Genomic DNA, 19508 nt, shown 5'->3' on the forward strand with positions numbered 1-19508 from the left:
TGCTGAAAGCATGCATGGCTTGCACATTTGCAACAAGCTCATGCTAGATGGGTGTTTGGGGTTCGCAGGAGGGTGCAATATGCTTCCCTGAGTTCAGTGTGTGTGCTCAGCGGGGGTGAATTTCGTGAGTCTCTTTTAAGTTGCTGGCCTGTGCAAACGCAATGAGAGCATGTTGTATGTGCGGAGTTTTATGTGCCAGAGAGTGCAATGAGGACAGAGGGAGGATGCTTCTGGCAAGAGTTTGAGTGTGAAGTTTTTGCAGCAGGAGTTCTGTGCCTCTGTTTGTCATGGAAGTTTTTGATGGGTGGATGTCTAGTAGGTGCTCTGCAGTGGATCAGGTTGAATGGAGATCTACCGTGACTGCATGTATTTTTTTGCCTAGCAAATGAGCATGCGTGTAATGATGAGCAAGAGAGGAGGTGCAACAGGTTGGCGAGGGTGTGTGAGACGAGCAGCATCAGAGCACTAGATGCTGGGGACAAACACTAGAGAATGATTGTTGCTTCCATGCACAAGGTATGCACTTCTAGGGGCATCTATTGGAAATGGAATGCTGGCTAGACAAACCTTAATCGGATTCAGCAAAGCAGCTTGTATGTTCTTAGGAGGGGGGTGAAAAATACTTCAACAATGGAGGGGTGCTGCAATATGGATGGATGTCTGTGTGCGGCTTTGTGTGTGCATACATGCAATTCAGCAATGTGTGTATTTGCAATGACAAGAAAGGCACTGCAAGAAAATGTTGCCATTTGTAGTTCATCTGTTCAGAATTCCAGCCACGCCATGACCCACACCCCCTTTTTTCTTTTTCTTTTTTCTCTCCCACAGTCAAGCAGCATTCTGGGTCTGCTGAATAGGCTCAGTCCTCATTGGGCTGTATTTGGGAGGTGAGTCCACTTTGGATTCTCTTTTATGTGGGAGGAGACATGATTTGCCTAACCCTAGCTACATTAAAATCCTAGGCCTCTATGGGCAACTCTCACTTAGGAACATAGGAAGCTGCTTTATACTGAGTCAGACAGTTGATCTATCTAGCTCAGTGTTGTCAACACTGACTGGCAGTGGCTCTCCAAGGTTTCAGGCAGGGCTCTCTTCCAGCTCTATCTGGAGATGACGGGGATTGAACCTGGGACCTTCTGCACGCAAAGCAGATGCTCTGCTACTGAGCTAAGGCCCTTCCCCATCTCTGAGGACATTTAAAAATCACTTATCAATGTGAACCAGGCAGTGAGATGGATCTCTGAACCCTTTTTACATCTATGGGTCTCTTCTTCCAACTTTTCTAGCCACTCCATTCCATGCCCCATCCTACTTGGTTCCCTTTTCAGTCTGTCACTCTGTTGGCTTTCTATGGCCATTCAATCCTCATTGGGCTGTTTTGGATCTCTCCCCCCCCCACTCCTTTTTAGGATTCCCCCCCCCAAAGATTTTTTTTGGTACTCCTGCTGATCTCAGGTTACCTTTAGTCTGCTTAATACCTCTTTCTCTCTCTCCCTCTTTTGTGTGGGTGGTACCGTTTGGCTACATTTGTGCAAGTATGCAAAGCCTTGAATACAGGGAATGCTGTGATTTATGCTTCTAATGTGCACTTAACTGTTTGCAGTGGAGGTATGTTGTTGTAAAATTCCATGTGGAGCATAGCAATGCTTGGTGAGAACGTAAGAAGAGTCTTGCTGGATCAGTTCAAAGGCCTATCCACTCCAGTATTCCTGTTTCCTACAGTGGCCAGTCAGATGCCTTTTGGGAAGCTTGCAAGCAGGATATGAGGGCAGCAGTCCTCTCCCCACTTGTGAGTCCCAGCAACTGATGTGCAGCGACAGACTGCCTGTAATCCTGGAGGTCACAGATAGCCACCACGGCTAGAAGCCCAATTCTCCATTAATTTGTCCACACCCCTTTTAAAGTCACCTCAATGAGTGGGCCATCTCATGGCAGTGAATTCCTTCGGTTAGCTATGCGCTATGTGAAGAAGTCCTTGCTTTTGACTGTCCAGCATAATGTGCAAGACTCTGGTGCTGGCACAGTTAATGGCCTGGTTTGAACATCGCATTTCACCATAGTTTAAAATACACTATGGTTTAGTGTGGATGAGCAGTGTGTCAGTGTGTCCTGCTGAAACTGGGGTGCTTCACTCCTCCCCCACTCCTGCTGCTGCTGTGCTTCTGGAAAATGAGTCTGGGTTGTCATGTCACCCAACCCAGGCTCGTGGTTTGTTTCTCTGCAGACAAAGCATGAGGAAGCCAAGGAAGACACTTGTTCACATTAAACCACAGTTTGCTTTCACTGTGGTTTAATGTGACGTGCGAACCAGGCCAAATAGTAGGCTTGTCTTCACCTGTGCATGGTTGCTTTAGAGCAAGGATGGGAAGCCTGTGGTCCTCCAGATGTTTTTTGTCTGCAGCTGCCATCGTTCTTGAGCGTTGGCCATGCTAGCTGGGGCTGTTGGAAGTTGGAGTCCGGCAACATCTGGAGGGCCAGAGACTCCCATGAGCCCCAGCCAGGATGGCCAATGGCCGGAAAGGAGTAATCCAAAAACATTTAGAGGGCCACAGGCTCCCCACCTCTGCTTAAGAGCACCTGTGTTTTGTACCTCTTATGAGATTCTGCAGAATGGATGCTTGTGCATGGTGGTGTGACAGGCTGGTGGAAATGTATGTCTGACTGCAAGCGAGTTGTTTACATGCAACTTTTCTCCAGGGTTTGTGCAAAGCAGTGAGAATGTGCTTTTATAGTACCAGCTAAATAAGAGTGTGCTCACACGTGTATGCCCAAGTACGTATGTCTATGTGTTGGGTGCCACTGCTCAAAGCTTATGTGTGCTCATCAGGGCAGGGTATGTATTCATGTGTCTTTATGTGTATGGAAGGCACTGTAGTAGGGTGGGTGTGTCTTCATGTATATAATGAAATACACAAGTTCTGATGGTCAAGCCTTGGATTTGGAAGACCCATCTGCTTAGCAAAAAGGTCTCACCGGCCGGCTTTGAGCAAAGAACACTTTTTGGCTGTTGCTCCTTGTCTCTGAAATGGGAATATCCCTATCTTTGTCAGGTGCTGTGCCAGTAAATAACATTCCCTGTGAAAGGACTTTCAAAACAATGGTTATAATAAAAGAAAGCAACAAGAGATCCAAATGCCAAAGCCTCACAATTAAAAATAGAAATAATATGGAAATTTGCCAGTATGAATAGGCCTATTGTTCTGTCCGCTTTTGGAGTGATACCTTAAATTGCTTGCAAGACGTACATTCCAGAAAAATAGCTACATTTGCCTGTTGCCTCTGGAAGAAAAAGCAAAGCAAGTCACCTTTTTTGTGGCATAAACAAGAGTCTGCTTCATCAGATGCAGTGGTGCCATCTGAATAGAACTTTGGGGCAACAGTCCAGGGCCCCACTCAGCAGAATGAGCAAGAGGACCCCTCCAAACACAGCAGGACTGGCTTACAACATTTTGAAGTAAGTGTAGTAATGCACATTACCATCTAAAGAGTCCCCCTGCCCCACCCAGAGGCCATTAAGTCCAGTCTAAAATTACCTAAGTGCACCATCTGATCTAATGCTGTATGTTTATGAAAGTTCATGCCACAATATGACTGCAATCCTCTATACCTAGGAGTAGGTGCCATGGAGCACAGTGGGGCTTACCTCTGAGGAAATGTGTAGGATTGTACTATGTGAGTTTTAATGTGCCACATGACTCTTCTGAAAATTAGGAGGTGTTCCTTTTTATTTTCCTGCAGAAACGCAAAACTAACATCGGACATACTGCTTTAGCTAGGAAGTTTCCTCAAGACTTCTAAGGGCCAAACATAAAACGAAGGTGAAAAAAAAATCAGTGCAACGTCAGATATTTTATCTCTGCCGTATCTGATCAATATCTGACTCATGCTAAGAACTGATGATGATGATCACAGTTCTCATATGCTAAAACTGGACACAAAGAGTGCAGAGGCAAGGTTGCTTTGCAAAAGGCTGGGGTATGTTAACTTTAGCACCTACAGGTAATGCAGCTGGCCAACCTTCCTGGCTGTCCCAAGAACTAGGATGACCATGTAACTTGTTTCACAGAGGCAGTCTTCTATCTGAAGGAGGCCTCTATCTACAGAGTGGTCCAGTCCAAGTCCAGGTTAAAAAGAAAGAATTGTAAGAAGGGAGAACAGGGGCCACAAAGCTGCCCACAAACAGTTAATCACACTGGACAACAGACTGAGCAGGCCCACAGGTCACCTGGTCATGGTCCTCCCCAATGTGGTGAGATGTATTGTCTTACTGATTCAAGCAGGGATGGGGAAGCTGCAGCCTTCCAGCAGCAATTGCATTTCCGGTATGGGGAATCTTTGGCCCTCTATATGTTGCTGAACTACAACTCCCATCAGCTCAAGCAAACATGGGCAATGACCAGGGCTGATGGGAGTTGTAGTTTAGCTACATCTGGAGGGCCAAAGGCTCCCCACATACTTTTATATTCCATCAACCTCTGCCAGCATGGTCTGTGGTCAGGGATTATGAGAGCTGTAGTCTAGCAACATCTGGAGGGCCACAGACTCCCCATCCTTGATATAAATTATAGTAATTATTTCTGAATGTCTGTCTATCTATACATATAAATTAGCCTGCACATTTTTTTTGCCAATGCATACGTAGCCACCCTACCCAGAACCCACAATCTCCATTTAAACCATCATGCTTTCAGTGTAGCAAGTATATCTACTGACCTTGCCAAGAACTTACCAAAACAAATGCTGATCAAGTCCTCTCTTGGAATGAAGCCTAAGAGATCAGAAAAGGAACAGTCTTATTGAGAGAAAATTGCCACCTAAAGGTAATTCCCTTCATCCCCAGGCAGCATGGATATGTTGGCAGGAACTGATGGGAGTTGTAGTCCAAAACATATGGAGAGCACCAGGTTGGGGAAGGCAGCTCTGCACATTCCAGAGCAGTGTTTGTCTCTCAAGAGGCATATCCAAGATGAAGCACATTTGTGTATCAAATAAAAGCATATTTAATCACACTTAACGCTTATATAATATGTTAAAAGCATTTTACATATGTCATCGAAATAAGCCTTACAACAGCCCTGTAAAGTAGGCCTATCCTTATGTTGGAGAGGGGGTGGAACTGAGGCTGAGAGGTAGGCCATCTAGTGCATTCATGGTGGAAATGAGGTTGGAAATGGGGGCTTCCCAGCACACAACTCACACTTTTGGCCCTTGGGTCACATGAGTGCACACAGATCTGTCTCCCATCTTGTTGGCTAGTATCAGAAGACAGGATGATGGGCTAAATGTCCCATTACTCTGACCTCACAGGGCTGTTCTGTTCTCAAAAACTTCACAAATCTTCCAGCTCCTCTTCACAACTTCATGCTCAAAAACATTATCTCAAGCTGGGCCTAGTCCACGCTAAGTGACCCAATTCATTTTTAAAAACCATTGGCTGGTTCTGAGAAATGACTCTCCCCTATTGCATGTATTTCTTTCAGCTAACCTTCAGCATCAACTCCCAGATCAATATGCGGTATAAAAGAATAAAGGGGTATAATAAAATTCAGCTGTAAAATCTGAACGGATAAAAAAGGCAACATCGGTTTGATCAAACCAGACTGAACTGTAAAGCAACAATTAAAGTTACCTATTTAATAGGCTGGAATGCCTGGGCAAATTTTTAAAAAATATATCAGAGTAGATGCCAGGCAAGCTTCTCTGGGGAGGGAGCTCCAAATGTGAGGAGCCCTGACTGAGAAGGCACCCCCTCTGGTCACCATCAGTTCACCTAACCTCAGGTGGATCTTGGAGGAAATTGCAAGGTTTGGGCAGGCTCAGAGGTTCTTTCTCTAGAAGGTTGTCCTTTGAGTAAAGAGACCCCAAGCTGTTTATTATGCATTGACTGGGCCTGTTTTTCATTATATTTGCAGCAGAGAGTCTGGCTTTGAGCATGTGCAGAGTGCCATTCCCTTGCCACTAAATCATGCTTTTTTGTTTGCTTTTTGTCTTTTTCAAAGTTGCATTTCATACACGTGTACATCAAAGCAATAAAATAGTGCTAGGACATGTCAAGAAAAATTGCCTTTCATCCACAATCACCCCAGCTCCTAAAACCTCTTTAGCTAAAATGTCAGTCATCTTCTCTAAGCCAGTGTTGCAAGTTTTATTATTTGTTACATTTTTATCCCATCCCTCCTCCAAAGACCTTAGGAGGGCATACGTCGTTCTCCCCGCCTTCCCTAATTTTATCCTCAGAGCTGCCTTGCGAGGTAGGTTACACTGACAGGTGGCTGCCCCAGGTAATCCAATAAGCTTTGTGGCTGAGTGGGAATCTGAACCCAGTTCTCCCTGAAGTCAGTCTAGTCTGACCAGTGCACCATACTGGCTCTCTGTTGACAGCTCACATGTCTCCTGGCTTATTGGGTATGGCTTCTGAGGAAGGGAACATGGTTGACAGGCAGATGTGAGTTCTGGCACCTCTCTTTTAACAAAATTAAGCTTTTCTGCTCATGCAAGCATGTCGGAATGAATTTTCTTCTCTAAGGAGCTTTGTGTCGTAGATGTGGTAGCACAGATGTGCTTTGGTGTTCTTCCAGGTTGTGCGACATATTGGGGACAATCCAGCGTGGCCATGCTTGGAACATAGGGAGCTGCCTTATACTGGATCTGACCATCTAGTCCAGTACTGTCAGCTCTGATTGGCAGCACCTCCCCAAGGTCTCCAGCAGAGAAGGGTCTTTCCCATCATCTGCTACCTATCCGATATTTTTAGCTGGAGATGCCAGTGTTTAAACCTAGCACTACGGAGCTTTGATCCTTGTCCAATAAGGGAAGGAGCTGTACTCAGTTGGTAGAGCATCTACTTTGGTAGATGCCATGGAGCGGCTAGAGAAGTTGGAAGGAAGAAGAGACCCATAGATGTAAAAAGGGTTCAGAGATCCATCTCATTGCCTGGATAGATAACTTCCCGGTTCACATTGATAAGCGATTTTTAAATGTCCTCAGAGATGGGGAAGGGCCTTAGCTCAGTAGCAGAGCATCTGCTTTGCGTGCAGAAGGTCCCAGGTTCAATCCCCATCATCTCCAGGTAGAGCTGGGAGAGAGCCCTGCCTGAAACCCTGGAGAGCCACTGCCAGTCAGTGTTGACAATACTGAGCTGGAAGGACCAAAGGTCTGACTTGGTATAAGGCAGCTTTCTGGGTTCCTAGTGATATGCTCTTCAGTGCTTGCGAGGACATTAGATTTGCAAATATGGATGCACATTTGCTAAACGAGAGCATGAGCATGTGAACTAGCCTGCACGTATTTGAAACGCAAGCACATGTGTGTCGCGGCAAGCATTTGTGCTGTCTGTGCACAAATATAGGCATAGACACTGGAACCGCGTGCATGTTTATGGATTCTAATGAATCTGTGTTGGCGCTAGAGACAGCTGGCTGCCTCGCATGTGTTTTTCGCATGCTTCCTCTGTCCGGGATCTGTCCCCAAGCAGGCTGGCAGAGGGTTGGGCCGGCTGTGGCCTTGTTTGCAAAGGGGTCCCTAATGCGATGTGGCAGAGAGCAGCTGGAGGCCTTGAGTCATCCTGCCATTTATTTGACCTATGCCAACAGGGGAGAGGATTTTCCAGAGCTGTACTCAGGGCAGAGCAGGTCACAATTCTTTCAGAGATCCAGGCCCTTGGACTATGTCAGCCAATCTAATGATGTTAACACCTTCTCAGGCCACCCTCCCCTCACACACACACACACACACACACACACACACACACACACACACACACGTGATGGAGTGGAAGGCTCAAGATGGCTCCCAAGTGAAGGAACCTATGAAGAACTTGAAATTGTTGAGCAGTCTACTTTAAAGGGCAGGAAAGAGAGACAAGCTCTGGTGCTAGATGAAATTTATTGTGAGCTCGCCGCGTTTTGGAACTTCTCCTTCTTCAGGAGCTGTGAAGAACTGTTTTTCTCTTTACTCTGTCAGGCAATGCACATTCTCTGAATGTGTTCAGTTCTTTGAGTTCAGTTTGTGTTTAGTGTGGGCCCGTTCAGAGAATGTGCATTGCCTGACAGAGTAAAGAGAAAAACAGATCTTCAAAGCTCCTGAAGGACAAGTTCCGAAACGTGTCGAGCTCACAATAAATTTCATCTAGCACCAGAGCTTGTCTCTCCCTCCTGCCCTTTGTTTGGTGCTGTTCCCTTTTGTTTCTGCCAGTCTACTTTAGAGACAGACTTTGGCACACGGACACACTCCCATCCCAGAGGCCTTTGGGAGATGTTCTTCCCCCATAGATGAGGCTGCGTACACAGGCCATACATTTAAAGGACAATTAAAGCACATTTCCCACACCCAAATAATCTCCAGAACTGTAGCTTGTTAAGGGTGCTGGGAATTGTGGCTCTGTGAGGGGTAAACTACAGTTCCTGGGATTCTTGGGGGGGGGGAGTGCCTGAAATATATGGCGTGTACGCAGCCTGAATAATTCCTTCTGGAGCTGATGAATGGGTGGCTGTGTGGCAAAATGGGGAGAGGGATACTTTGAGGCAAACTGGGAGGGGGAGACAATGAAGGAGACGTGTGACAATTAGCTATTCAACCAAGGAAGGTGGAATCAGGGGTGTGTGTTGTAGTAGAAATTCAGTAGGTAGGGTTGGGACTTGAGGTATGTTGGAAGGCTAGATGGGAAGATAATATTTACCACCATCATCAAAATGGCTGGGAGCTGAACAGTAAAAAAGTTTTAGCCCAGAGGGAGCTAGCTGGGCAAAAGAGCAGCAAATAGATATAGGGAGACAGAATGAGGTGTAGAGAGAGGCTCTAACTAGTAAAGATGCCAAAATAGTTGTTAATAATCAAATGCAACAGTCCTAGAAAAATCACCTTGAGAGGGCAGGGGATGGGGGAGTAACGAAATGGCCAAATCCTACTTATTTGGGGTGTGGTGAGGGCAACAGAGCTGTCAGGCATGTGCTTTCTCCCCTGTGTCAAAATGCTGCGTTTCTGAAATTACATGCTTGTCAATGGTGGTGGCAGCAGAAAGAGGACTTGGCAGTGCAGGGGTGTGTGGAGATGAGAGCCAATGCTGCCTGGAGTGTGTGTGGAGGAGTTTGCTCTGTGTGTGTGGAACAGACAGGGAGAGGGACAAGGATGAGGGGTGTGTGTGTGTGTGTGGTGAGAGATCAAGATCACAGCTGTAAAGATTAGGGAGGAGGGGAGGGAGGATACACTGTGCCATCATCACCCAGCCTCCGGTACTTGTTATTCTGGGCAGGAGCTTATGCTGGCAACTAGAGCAGGGCCGCAGCGGAAGAAGCTGCGGCGTTATTGAGGAGGGGTGATGGTGGCCAAGAACCTGGATCTCTTCTCTCCACCCCCATGACTTCCTATTCCCCTGAGGAACAGGAGAGCCCCATGGTTAGCTCTGGGATGGTATCTTCCTTCATAGAAAAGGGATGAAGATGGCAAAAGGGAGAAAATAGTATAGGTTCCCTCTCTGTCTCTGTCTGTTTCTCTCTTTCACACACACAACATGGTGTTCTCCAACCTTTCTGGCTCTAATTAGGCTTTACGCACACATTGTCATATACATATGTGTGCATACTAAGGATGGGTGAGAATTTCAATTCACATTTCAAGCCGAATCTATCAAATTTGCACTTCAAAGTTCACACCTTGTGAGGTAGGTTAGGCTGAGAGGCAGTGACTGGCCCAAGGTCGCCTAGCATGTTTCATGGCTGAGTGGGGATTTGAACCCTGGTCTCCCAGGTCCTAGTCTAACACTCTAACCACTACACCACGCTGGCTCTCAATGCGTGTATGCAAGTAGGGAGGTGTGAGCGAGAGAAGTGGGAGCAGGCTTTTTTTTTAAAAAAAGTTTTAATAGTACATAAGCAGCAGGGCCCCAATTCACAAACAGCATGACCAGAAAATCCTGTTGGCTCCCCATAGCTCAGAGTAAGTCCTGACAGTGAGGACCTAAGTTTGTTGTTCCCTTTCTAAATTTCAGCCTATATTTGCATGTATACAAATGTATATAAATGAATGTCTTGGGATTGTGCCCTGCATTTTTTAAGTACCTAGCAATGCCCTGATCACACCTGACCTAGAGAATCCAGGAGTTAATGCCTTTTAGTGGCTGCCACCTCTTCATTCTTCTAAACCTGGAATTGCCACTTTTTTTTAGACCTGTGTGTACATTTGAGTTTTTGAGTGAGTGCCGTGGGCGCCAGCCCTTCTGGTCACTTCCGTCCACCCACCCCTGGATGAGACCCCTCCCCCAAGAGACAGAAAGAACATGCACACTCACTTTACTTTTTCTAGAGCTCTCGTTACAAAGCCGGAATTAATCTGAGCCTTGAAAAGCGCATAGAGCTGAAAGAGGAAGTGGGAAAGAGTGGCACTCTTCCAACTTCCTCCTTCAACTTTATGTACTTGACCAAACAGAAAAAGGAAAACCTACTCTCACTATCTCATAACCAAGGGGGTGGGGGACGTGTCTCAGAAGATTTTGTGGGTGCCAGGAGAAGACCTCACGAGTGCCATTGTACCCATGGGCACCACATGAGCAGTGTTTCTTTCACAAGACTCTGGGCATATCCAATTCCCAGTGCTAGATACAGCACTCTGGGAACTCAGGTTTCAAGCCTCTTCTTATACACCCACAAATCCCACTAAATAGCTCACAAGGAACTTAGGTGTCCTGACTTTACCACTCTTCTTGTTGGTCTGTCAGGGATAAAATTGGAGGAAAGGCAGCATTTAGTCTTAAAGAATGACTGTGTATGTGTGTGCTAGAGACCCATGTGCTGTGTTCCATCTGGTGGGGCTGGGGGAGATAATTGGGGAGGATAGGAGCAACTGAAGAGGAGTATGACCCCCCTCAGCTAACTAGCCTTTGTATCCATGCAGCTGCCCACGTAACCCAGGAGGGTGGCAACAGCAGTGCTACAATTCCTGGGCCAAGCAATTTCATCGAGGATTTAGAAAACGGCCCCCTCCCACCATGAAGAAACCCCCCAAGGTCAGCTGGGGATGTGATGTTCCACCCAGGCATTGTAAAGCCAGCCAAAACCACTGACCCTCCTTGGCAGCCACCTTCCATCTCTGTAGATTGCTCCCTCGTACGTCCAGCAGAGTGCGCCACTGCTCTCACCCTGCCGCTCCCCCAATTACTACACATGGACCTAGCAGTGCCCCGGATGGCAGATTTGATGCCCTACTTCCAGCTTGCAGCTGCTCACGTGCGGACTCGGATCACCAGGGACTTGGCATTGGCATCTTGCTACCCTACTGCCTGGCATTGATCTGGACCAGTTGGCATCCTGGATCCAGCAATACTGAAGCAATCTGACAATCACCCCTTGAACCAGTTTGCAGGCCAGGTGAGAGTGGGTTGAGGAGGGCACAAAATTGCCAATGTTCTTTTTAAAAAGAGCAATTTCTAGTCCTCATGGTTGACAGGAAGTGCTCCAGTAAAATGAGCCTCCTGGAGTATAGGTGTTTTTGTGTGTAGATTTGCCTGCCTGCAGGCATAATCAGAAAGATAAATAACAGTAATAGTCTCCATGCTTTATTGTACCTAAGGCTGCAATCCTAGCCATGTCTACTCATATGTAAATCCTACTGAATTTCTTGAGGCTTGCTCCCAGGTAAGTGGGGTTGGGGTGGCAGCCTAAACCTGCAACTGAAATAATCGAGAGATCTAAAAACTGCCACCCACTGAGTCTCCTTTGCAAGTGTCGCAAGAGAGCTTGGGGAGCCCGTATTTCCCTCGTAAGGGCTTGTTTTTGCCTCCTCTCTGCATTCTCTAAAATGGGATATCCCATACTTGGAATGGCCAGGAACCAGAAGCCTTTCCTATAAATGCAGCTGCTCCTAAATGTGTCTGTGCCTATTAAAAAAGCTCATGTTGCTTCTGTGAGCCCGTCTTATCTTCGTCTCCTGTCTGCCCTTGCCTGCCTGACTTGCTATTTTTTGCCTGGAACCAACAAAAACGCAGGCTGACAGCGTTCAGTGCTTCTGTTGGGGTTACTGACGGGAAAGGCTTTATTTCTGTGCTGTCGACATTTCCCACACCTTTTTAATATGTGTACCTTGGCTCAGAAGGAGAATAGAGTGGGGGGGTTGCGGGCGGGGTGAAGGTTATACACTATAACTCTAATTGTCCCCAATGTGCTTTCTGAGGGCAAATGTCATAGAAAATCCACTCATTTCATTTATATCCCCCCTTTCCTCCAAGGAACTCGAGGTGACACATGATTCTCTCATTTTATCCTCGCAACAACCTTGTGCGGTAGGCTAGGCTGAGAGAGGCTGACTGAGATAGTGACTGGTCCAAGGTCCCCTGGTGAGCTTCATGGCTGAGTCCTCGCTGAGCCGCTTGAACTTAGGTTTTCCCAATTCTAGCCTGACACTCTGACCCAGGAGCAAGGAAGCTTGCTGTGCGAGGCCTTGGCCTAATTTCATGTGGGAAAACACAGGGATAAAGAGGGTGGCAGAGAGAAAACGCGGTGTGCCACCCATTTCTTCCATGCATCCCCCAACAAATTACCCCTGAGGGTAATTGCAGAAATCTATGGAAGAAGAGCCCTCTTTCCACTGCCCCTGGGGTAGGTGGGCATATTGTCCTGTTGCTCAGGGCTAGGATAAAGGTTGCCATGCCAGCTCCTAGCCCTGAGGCAGTGCCTACCTGAACAGGCCACTGCGTTCTTCACTCTTCCTTCCCCTCTTCTCTATGCTGTGCCGCTTTGCTCTTCCTTGATTCCACAGGGCATCTGTGGGGCCCCCAATATTTTACCCCCTTACTATTCTAGGGTTACCAGATCCTTGCCTGGAGAGGATGACTAAACTTTGGCGCACGAAAACATCAAGGTAGGAAGCAGGTACTGTGCCTCCTGTGCTATTCCTGTGCTAGTCCCCTTGCCCACCTTTCTGTCACGGCTGCCAGGGCTCTGATTTTGCTCTATAGCAGGCAGGGATAGATGAGGCCACAGGTTGGGGAATCTCAGTGTTTTTCCTTTCAGCACCAGCACTTGAGAAGGAATGCTGAAGAGAACAGAATCCAAATGGGATAGATACAGCCATTTCCAGGGGCACCCCAGTTGCCCCCCAAAAATGTGCAAATATAGGATACACTTCTAGAAACGTAGGAAGCTGCCTTAATCCAGGTCAGACCATTTGTACCTTTTGGCTTGTATTGTCTGTTCTGACTGTCAGCAGCCCTCCAGGGTCTCAAGGCAGAGGATCTTTTACATCACCTGCCAACCTGATCCGTTTATGAGGAGATGCCCAGGATTGAATTTGGGATCTTCTTGCATCCAATATAAACAGCATTCCCAAGGAGCGTGAGTGTACTGTAGTAAGCACTGGGAATTAGTGGCACACTGAAGAGAAGCCATGTTGACCTGCAATGCAGACATCACCATGGCCCAAAAGACTCGTGTGACCTAGGTTTTTAACATGGATTGATAAATATCTTTTCCACCTGCTCTTCAGGCACCATGTCGGGAGATTATGATGAAGACAGACACCGCAGGGCAATGGAGCTTCTTCATGTGCTATGTTCCAACACGTGTGCCGCCCAGGAACGCGAGAAATGTCAGGAACTGACAGGCCATGTGGGTCCCATCAACTCAGGTGAGGAGCCTGGAGGATGAGAATGATATAGTATCAAGTGGCCCCAGTTTCCCCACCAATTGTGAAAAAGACGGCCTCTGACTCAGTCTGATAAGTTGTGCAGTGTCCTGGCAATTTAAGCTCTTTTTTATATTTTAAAACAATCAAGCTTCTAGTCCTCACTGTTCTTGTTGGAAGAAAAAACCTAAAAGTGCATTGGTGGGATGGAGTAGCACATGCTGTACATCAGCAAGAATAAACATATCAATTCTTGTGCAAAAATGCAAATTAGCTCAATTTGGATGAAAAATAAAATAAAATTCTGATATAATGCTGGGGTTGTGCTGAATGTGGTGGCAGTGGCAGTGGAGTCTACCAGGATCTGGGATTTAATGGGAGGCAATCTTGGTATGTTTCAACCATGGACAATTCCGGAAGGCTGGATATAGGTGCTGAATACAAGTGGGACCTCTTGTTCGGGGTGACAGCCAGCCAGTCAGCCATGCCATTTTTCAGGATACTCCATTCTGTTGTCCCTCGCCTATTTCCTCCCCTCAACAGGCATTCAGCGTTCTGTGGTCATTGGGCACGTTTAATCCTCAGTGGGCTGTTTTGGATCTGCACCTCTTTGTTGTTTTTCTTTTTCTTTTTACTCCATTTATTATTAGTTCTTCTAGTTCATCTTTGGGGTTCCCTGAAGCCTGATGAATACTCCCTCTTGCGTGGGGTGGGTACGTGCCAGTTTGGCTGCAGAAGGCTCTACACTTGAAGACAATTAAGTTTCCTATTAACAAATAGGCTTTGTTATATTAATACCTCACTTTCCAGCCAAGACTCGCTTCCAAAGCAGCTTCCTATCAAAACCCACCGAAAGGTACAATACAATTAAGAGCTATGTGGATTTGTGTACAAAGGCCTCTTCTGGTGCCTGGCAGTGGGTGGCATAATCCAGATTCAAAGCTCTTCCTTCCAGAGTAGAGGAGGGGCTGCATGTACACTCGGGAGTGGGGGCTGGGACTGGCTTGATGGTAAGGATGCCCCCCAAGCCATAGAAGCAGCCCTTAACGTTGGATCTGCAAAGTCCCCTGGCTTGTGGCAGTTGGTGATAACAGTCCCAAGTTCCGAGCTCTTCCCTCCAGAGCAGGGGAGGGGGCAAAACACTCACTTGGCTGATGTTCAAGATGCCAGGTACCCACCGAAGCCGTCGCCCTGCCATTGACCTTCCGTCGTGGTATCTGCCTCTCCACTTTTCCCCTCTAGAAATCTTGGTCAGCCTTCTGTCGGTGATTGTGACCTTCTGTGGGATTGTGCTCCTGGGTGTCTCCCTCTTCGTCTCGTGGAAGCTTTGCTGGATCCCTTGGCGGGACAAAGGCTCCTCTTCACAAGCCCAGCGCAAGGAGCACCCCCTCCACGCTCACCTCCACCACTCGCCTTTTGGGGACCTCCTGGCCGAGCGGGTGGAGCTGGGTCCCGAGATGCCCGAGAGGTCTTACCTTGATATGGACTCCTACCCTGAGGCCAACCTCAAGGTCAGCCAGACCTCCCCTGACCTCCCTGTGGAAGGCCAGACCAGTACCAAGGAAGGCACCATTCCCAATGCCCACTCCCATCAACAAGTAGCAAGCTTGGCACCCACGCCCAGGTGAGTCATGGGGATGGGAAGATGGGGGCATAAGGACGAAATAGATAGATGGTTTTGGAACTTTGAGAACTGGTGCCTGAGTTTGCTTTTTTCCTCTTTCCTCCCTGCCCCTTTTCCTTTTGTGTCATGTCTTTTAGATTGTAATTCTGCTGGCAGGGACTGTCATGTTTTAACAGATTGTATGTCAGCTACTCTGCGAGCCTTTTTGGCTGAAGAGCAGGGTACAGATGCTTTAAATAAATAAAAGGTTGCAGAGTCGGTGGAGGAAAAGAAAAGGACAGGATGCACAGTGCATTGGTTTATCTATGGAGAATGTACATTGAATGATGGAAGCAAGGGCAGCTCCAAGTTTGAGGGACACGACAAAGTGCTCTTGTATGGGCTCCCTCCTGTACTTGGTGGTGGCAGCTCTCTGACCAGCGCTAGCTCCCTGATTCTGGGAGCTGCCATTTTAATCCCCCACAATGCCTGAGAGCAGGGGTAGCCAATGCGATGCCCTCCAGACACTGGGCTCCAGCTCCCGTCAACCCCAGCCAGCATGGCCAATGATCAGGGATAATGAGAGATGTAGGGCAAGGGCATTCTCAGTGGTGGCCCCGCAATTGTGGAACGTGGTTCTGTGGGACACAAGACAGGCCCCATCCCTTGTGGGTTTTAAGCAGCCTTAAAGACCACTTTACCGCTACCTCTAGCAACCAATTTGATCTGAGGGCCTTTCCACACTTAGTGTTTGTGGTGGTATTGTTGCTGTTTGATCCAGCATTTTTAAAGAGTGGATTTGTAGTTGACTGTCTGCACCTTTGGTCATGTGTCACTGTTATTAGCAACTGTGTGTGTGGTTTTCCTTTTTCTCCGCTAATGGCAGGTTCCGTGGCTGTAGTCACGCCTCTTATGTCCCCTGGTGTTCCTTCAGCCTTTAAATGTCAGCTATGAGCACGTGCCTGGGGATAGCCCTTTCAAAGTTATATATTGCTTAGCATTCCAGAATTCTAATATTGTGGGAGTATGGGAGATTAGAAGAGGTTAGACAAGAGAAACTATGCGTGTCTCACTAGCTCATCCCTGAACTCCCTTTGCTATCCGCCATCTGAAATGTGCTCGCAGAGCGACAGCTCCCACTGGTCAGAAGGAACTGACATCAAACAGCTGTCTGCCAAACCATGCCCACCTCCTCCGGCGCTTGTACACATGCCAGACAAATGAAAATATGGAGGATCCATTCTGGACCTTTCACAAAAGTCAGATTTTTTTTGAGGGAGAAGAAAAATACATTTTTTAGTACATTATTCCAAAATACTAGTTGAATCATGATGTCATGTGGCGGCATGCCAAACAATCCAAAAAACCCAGCAATTATATCACTATAAATAAGTGCAGAAAAGTCCTTAGTTGGGGAGGGCCGCGGTTCAGTGGCAGAGCATCTGTTTTGTGTGCAGAAGATCCCAGGTTCAAACCCCGGCATCTCCAGGTAGAGCCGAGAAACCCTGGAGAACTGCTGCCAGTCAGTGTAGACAGTACTGAGGTAGATAGAGCAATGGGTCTGACTCAATATAAGACAGCTTCTGATGTTCCTATGTTTGTTCCTATCTCCCCAGTTTCCGTCTGATTCTGATAATTTTACATGCTGCTGGCTTAGTGTTGGTCTTCTTGGCTTTTAGTCATAGTCTGAAATAATTGTTTTGAGATTTTATGGTGGTGTTTCATGGTTTGAAATGGTATTTTATTGTATGTTTGATACATGGCTTGTGAAAAGCTGTGAGAACATTTTTTCCTTGAAAAGAAATACAGAAATGTATTTCTAGTGGCTAGAGTGTTGGGCTAGGACCTAGGTAGGAGACCAAGGTTCAAATCCCCACTTGGCCATGAAGTTCACTGGCTGACTTTGGACCAGTCACCGTCTCTCAGCATAACTTACTTCTCAGGGTTGTTGTGAGGGGTAAATGAGAGAGGGAGGACCATGTGCACCACCATCAGCACCTTGGGGGAAAGATGGGATAGAAATGTAAATAAATAAACAAACAAACAAACAAACATCTGCAGGGCACCATGTTGGCTACCCCTGCCCAAGAGTGATGCTTTGTGGGAAGTGCAAATGGCCCCTCCCAGTTCCAGCCACTCAGCCCTGACTAGAGCACCAGGACTTTTTTTTTTTAAAGCAAGCCTGGGCAGGCCTCAGCAGAGGGCCCTGACAGCTGCCCAGTGATGCCATGTATTGACCTGGATGGAAGAATGTGGGAGCGGTGGTGGTTCCGTATCAGTGGGGCAGTGGGATCTGTTCTGGATTTTAGCTCAAAGTTTCAAGGAGCTGTCTAAGGTGCTGAACCTATTTCTGGGAATAGATTTCAGCATCTTGGAAAGCTCCTTTAAATTTAAGACTGAAACACAGGATGGATTTCACTGACATGGAGCTGCCACTGAATGGCAAGTTGTAGGACTGAAGGCATGGATTGAGGTTACACTGCCAAACCTTTACTTACCCAGTGAAGGGACACAAAAAGTCAGATGTGGGGCTATATTGTTGAAGGGAAGATTGTCTCCCTGATTTGTTAGATTTGAAGTCTGGCGGCTTTGCAGACTTTGGAGCTACCTACCTTTTAGATATGCCCCTAATGCCAATTCTGCATATGTTTAGAAGGCATGCAAAGGTGCACTTCTTTACCTAAGCTTTTAGGAATATTTGATTGTTTGTTTATCCTGCTGTTAGTAGTTATATATTGCTTGCTCTGCTGTTCTTTGTTGGTTTGATTGTACTGTATTTTTATCTTTTTATTATTGTGTAACCCCCCCTGGGACCTTCTAGTGAAAGGTGGGTACTAAATGCATCTAATCCATTTTTTTAAAAAAAGGAATTGAATTGCCAACAAATTTGGAGCCTAAATTCAATAGCCAGAGTTCAACAGTCAATGAATGGTTTGGAAAGTGGGGTTCAAGCATTGCCTATGGCATGGACTCTTTGGAAAAGTCACTGTCCTCATCTCTAAAATGGAAATTACAGGACCAAAACACAGGATTGTTGTGAGGACAATGGAAATGAATAGTGTTGCCAGGTGACTGAGGACTATGCCCATTGCTTTAAAATCTTAAAAATGAAAGTCTCTGTACCTCTGATCTGTTCCCCCCCCCTTTCTGCTGTGGGGCAAGATTCAAGCCCATCTGCTACACCCAGTGGGTTTTATTCTTCATCTCTCTTTTCCTGCAGGTACAATACACTGCCACGCCCCGTGACCCAACAGTTGAGCAGCCCAGACACAGGAGTCCATGGCGGGGAGGAGAAGGTAGAACAAGTGACTAGCATTGGGCAGATTAAACCCGAATTGTATAAACAGCGCTCAGGCGAGTCGGACTCCAAGAAAGGGGAGGCCGCGAGTTGTGGGCGGATCAGCTTTGCCCTGCGCTATGCCTACAGCACGGAGCAGCTGGTGGTGAGGATCCTCCGGGCCTTGGACCTGCCTGCGAAAGATGCCAATGGCTTCTCAGACCCCTATGTGAAAATGTACCTATTGCCTGACCGTAAGAAGAAGTTCCAGACCAAGGTGCATCGCAAGACGCTGAACCCTATTTTCAACGAGACTTTTAGCTTCAACGTCCCCTTTGCTGAGCTGCCCTCCCGCAAGCTTCACTTCAGTGTCTACGATTTCGACCGCTTCTCCCGTCACGATCTCATCGGCCAAGTTGTTCTAGACAACCTGCTGGAGATTGCGGAGCGGGACAATGATGCTCCCCTCTGGAGGGACATTATGGAAGCCAGTTCGGTGAGCGGGGTTATGATTTTGGGGTAGGCATGGGGGTGATCCAAGCTGAGTCACTGAGTCAAACAAGAGCATCTGCCGCAATCTATCCCTCTTCAGGCATGCATCTAAACACAAAAGGATTAAAAGTGAGGGGCAGGGGTGTGCATGCAAGCTACACACCCACTGTCCCCATATCCTTGAGCGCCTCTAAGAGCATGTTGAGTACAAAGGTCTGAAGACCTTGGCGCATTGAGTACAATGGGACTTCTTTGTGCATTTTGATAAACATGCTTAGAAACTTCTGGGTAATTGGGAGCCCTGCCCTGCCCTATCACGGGTCCCGATCATGTGGAGGCTTCTTAGGGCCCCTCTGGACTAGTGTTGCAAGTGGGATCGTGTGTGCCCCGATAGCATCATGAGCACAACTCATCATCAATGTGCAGTAAAAAGGAAGTCTGTAAGGTCCCTTCGTGTGTTCAGCTGAATGCATGTTCAGAAGTCTCCTTCAGATCTTTGCGCTCAGTGCACGAAAGTCTGGAGCC

The 19508-nt window shown here is 47.2% G+C and overlaps 1 protein-coding gene across 5 annotated transcripts in view; it reads left to right on the top strand.

Moving 5' to 3' along the window:
* The window catches only part of SYT3 (synaptotagmin 3), a 46485-nt gene that overhangs the window by 6917 nt on the left and 20060 nt on the right, over positions 1 to 19508 (top strand). For 2 of the 5 annotated variants that reach the window (XM_061589769.1, XM_061589765.1), the window contains 5 exons: positions 10888 to 11360; positions 12792 to 12849; positions 13474 to 13614; positions 14854 to 15235; positions 18435 to 18987. In XM_061589769.1, coding sequence (XP_061445753.1) covers positions 13479 to 13614; positions 14854 to 15235; positions 18435 to 18987 — 1071 coding nt within the window. In that variant the 5' untranslated portion in view covers positions 10888 to 11360; positions 12792 to 12849; positions 13474 to 13478. Of the gene's footprint in view, positions 1 to 828; positions 888 to 10887; positions 11361 to 12791; positions 12861 to 13473; positions 13615 to 14853; positions 15236 to 18434; positions 18988 to 19508 lie in introns of all 5 variants that reach the window. The other 3 variants (XM_061589770.1, XM_061589766.1, XM_061589767.1) reach the window with 3 other exon arrangements.

Source organism: Rhineura floridana, chromosome 11 (assembly GCF_030035675.1).
Source record: "Rhineura floridana isolate rRhiFlo1 chromosome 11, rRhiFlo1.hap2, whole genome shotgun sequence".
NCBI classification, from domain to species: domain Eukaryota; kingdom Metazoa; phylum Chordata; class Lepidosauria; order Squamata; family Rhineuridae; genus Rhineura; species Rhineura floridana.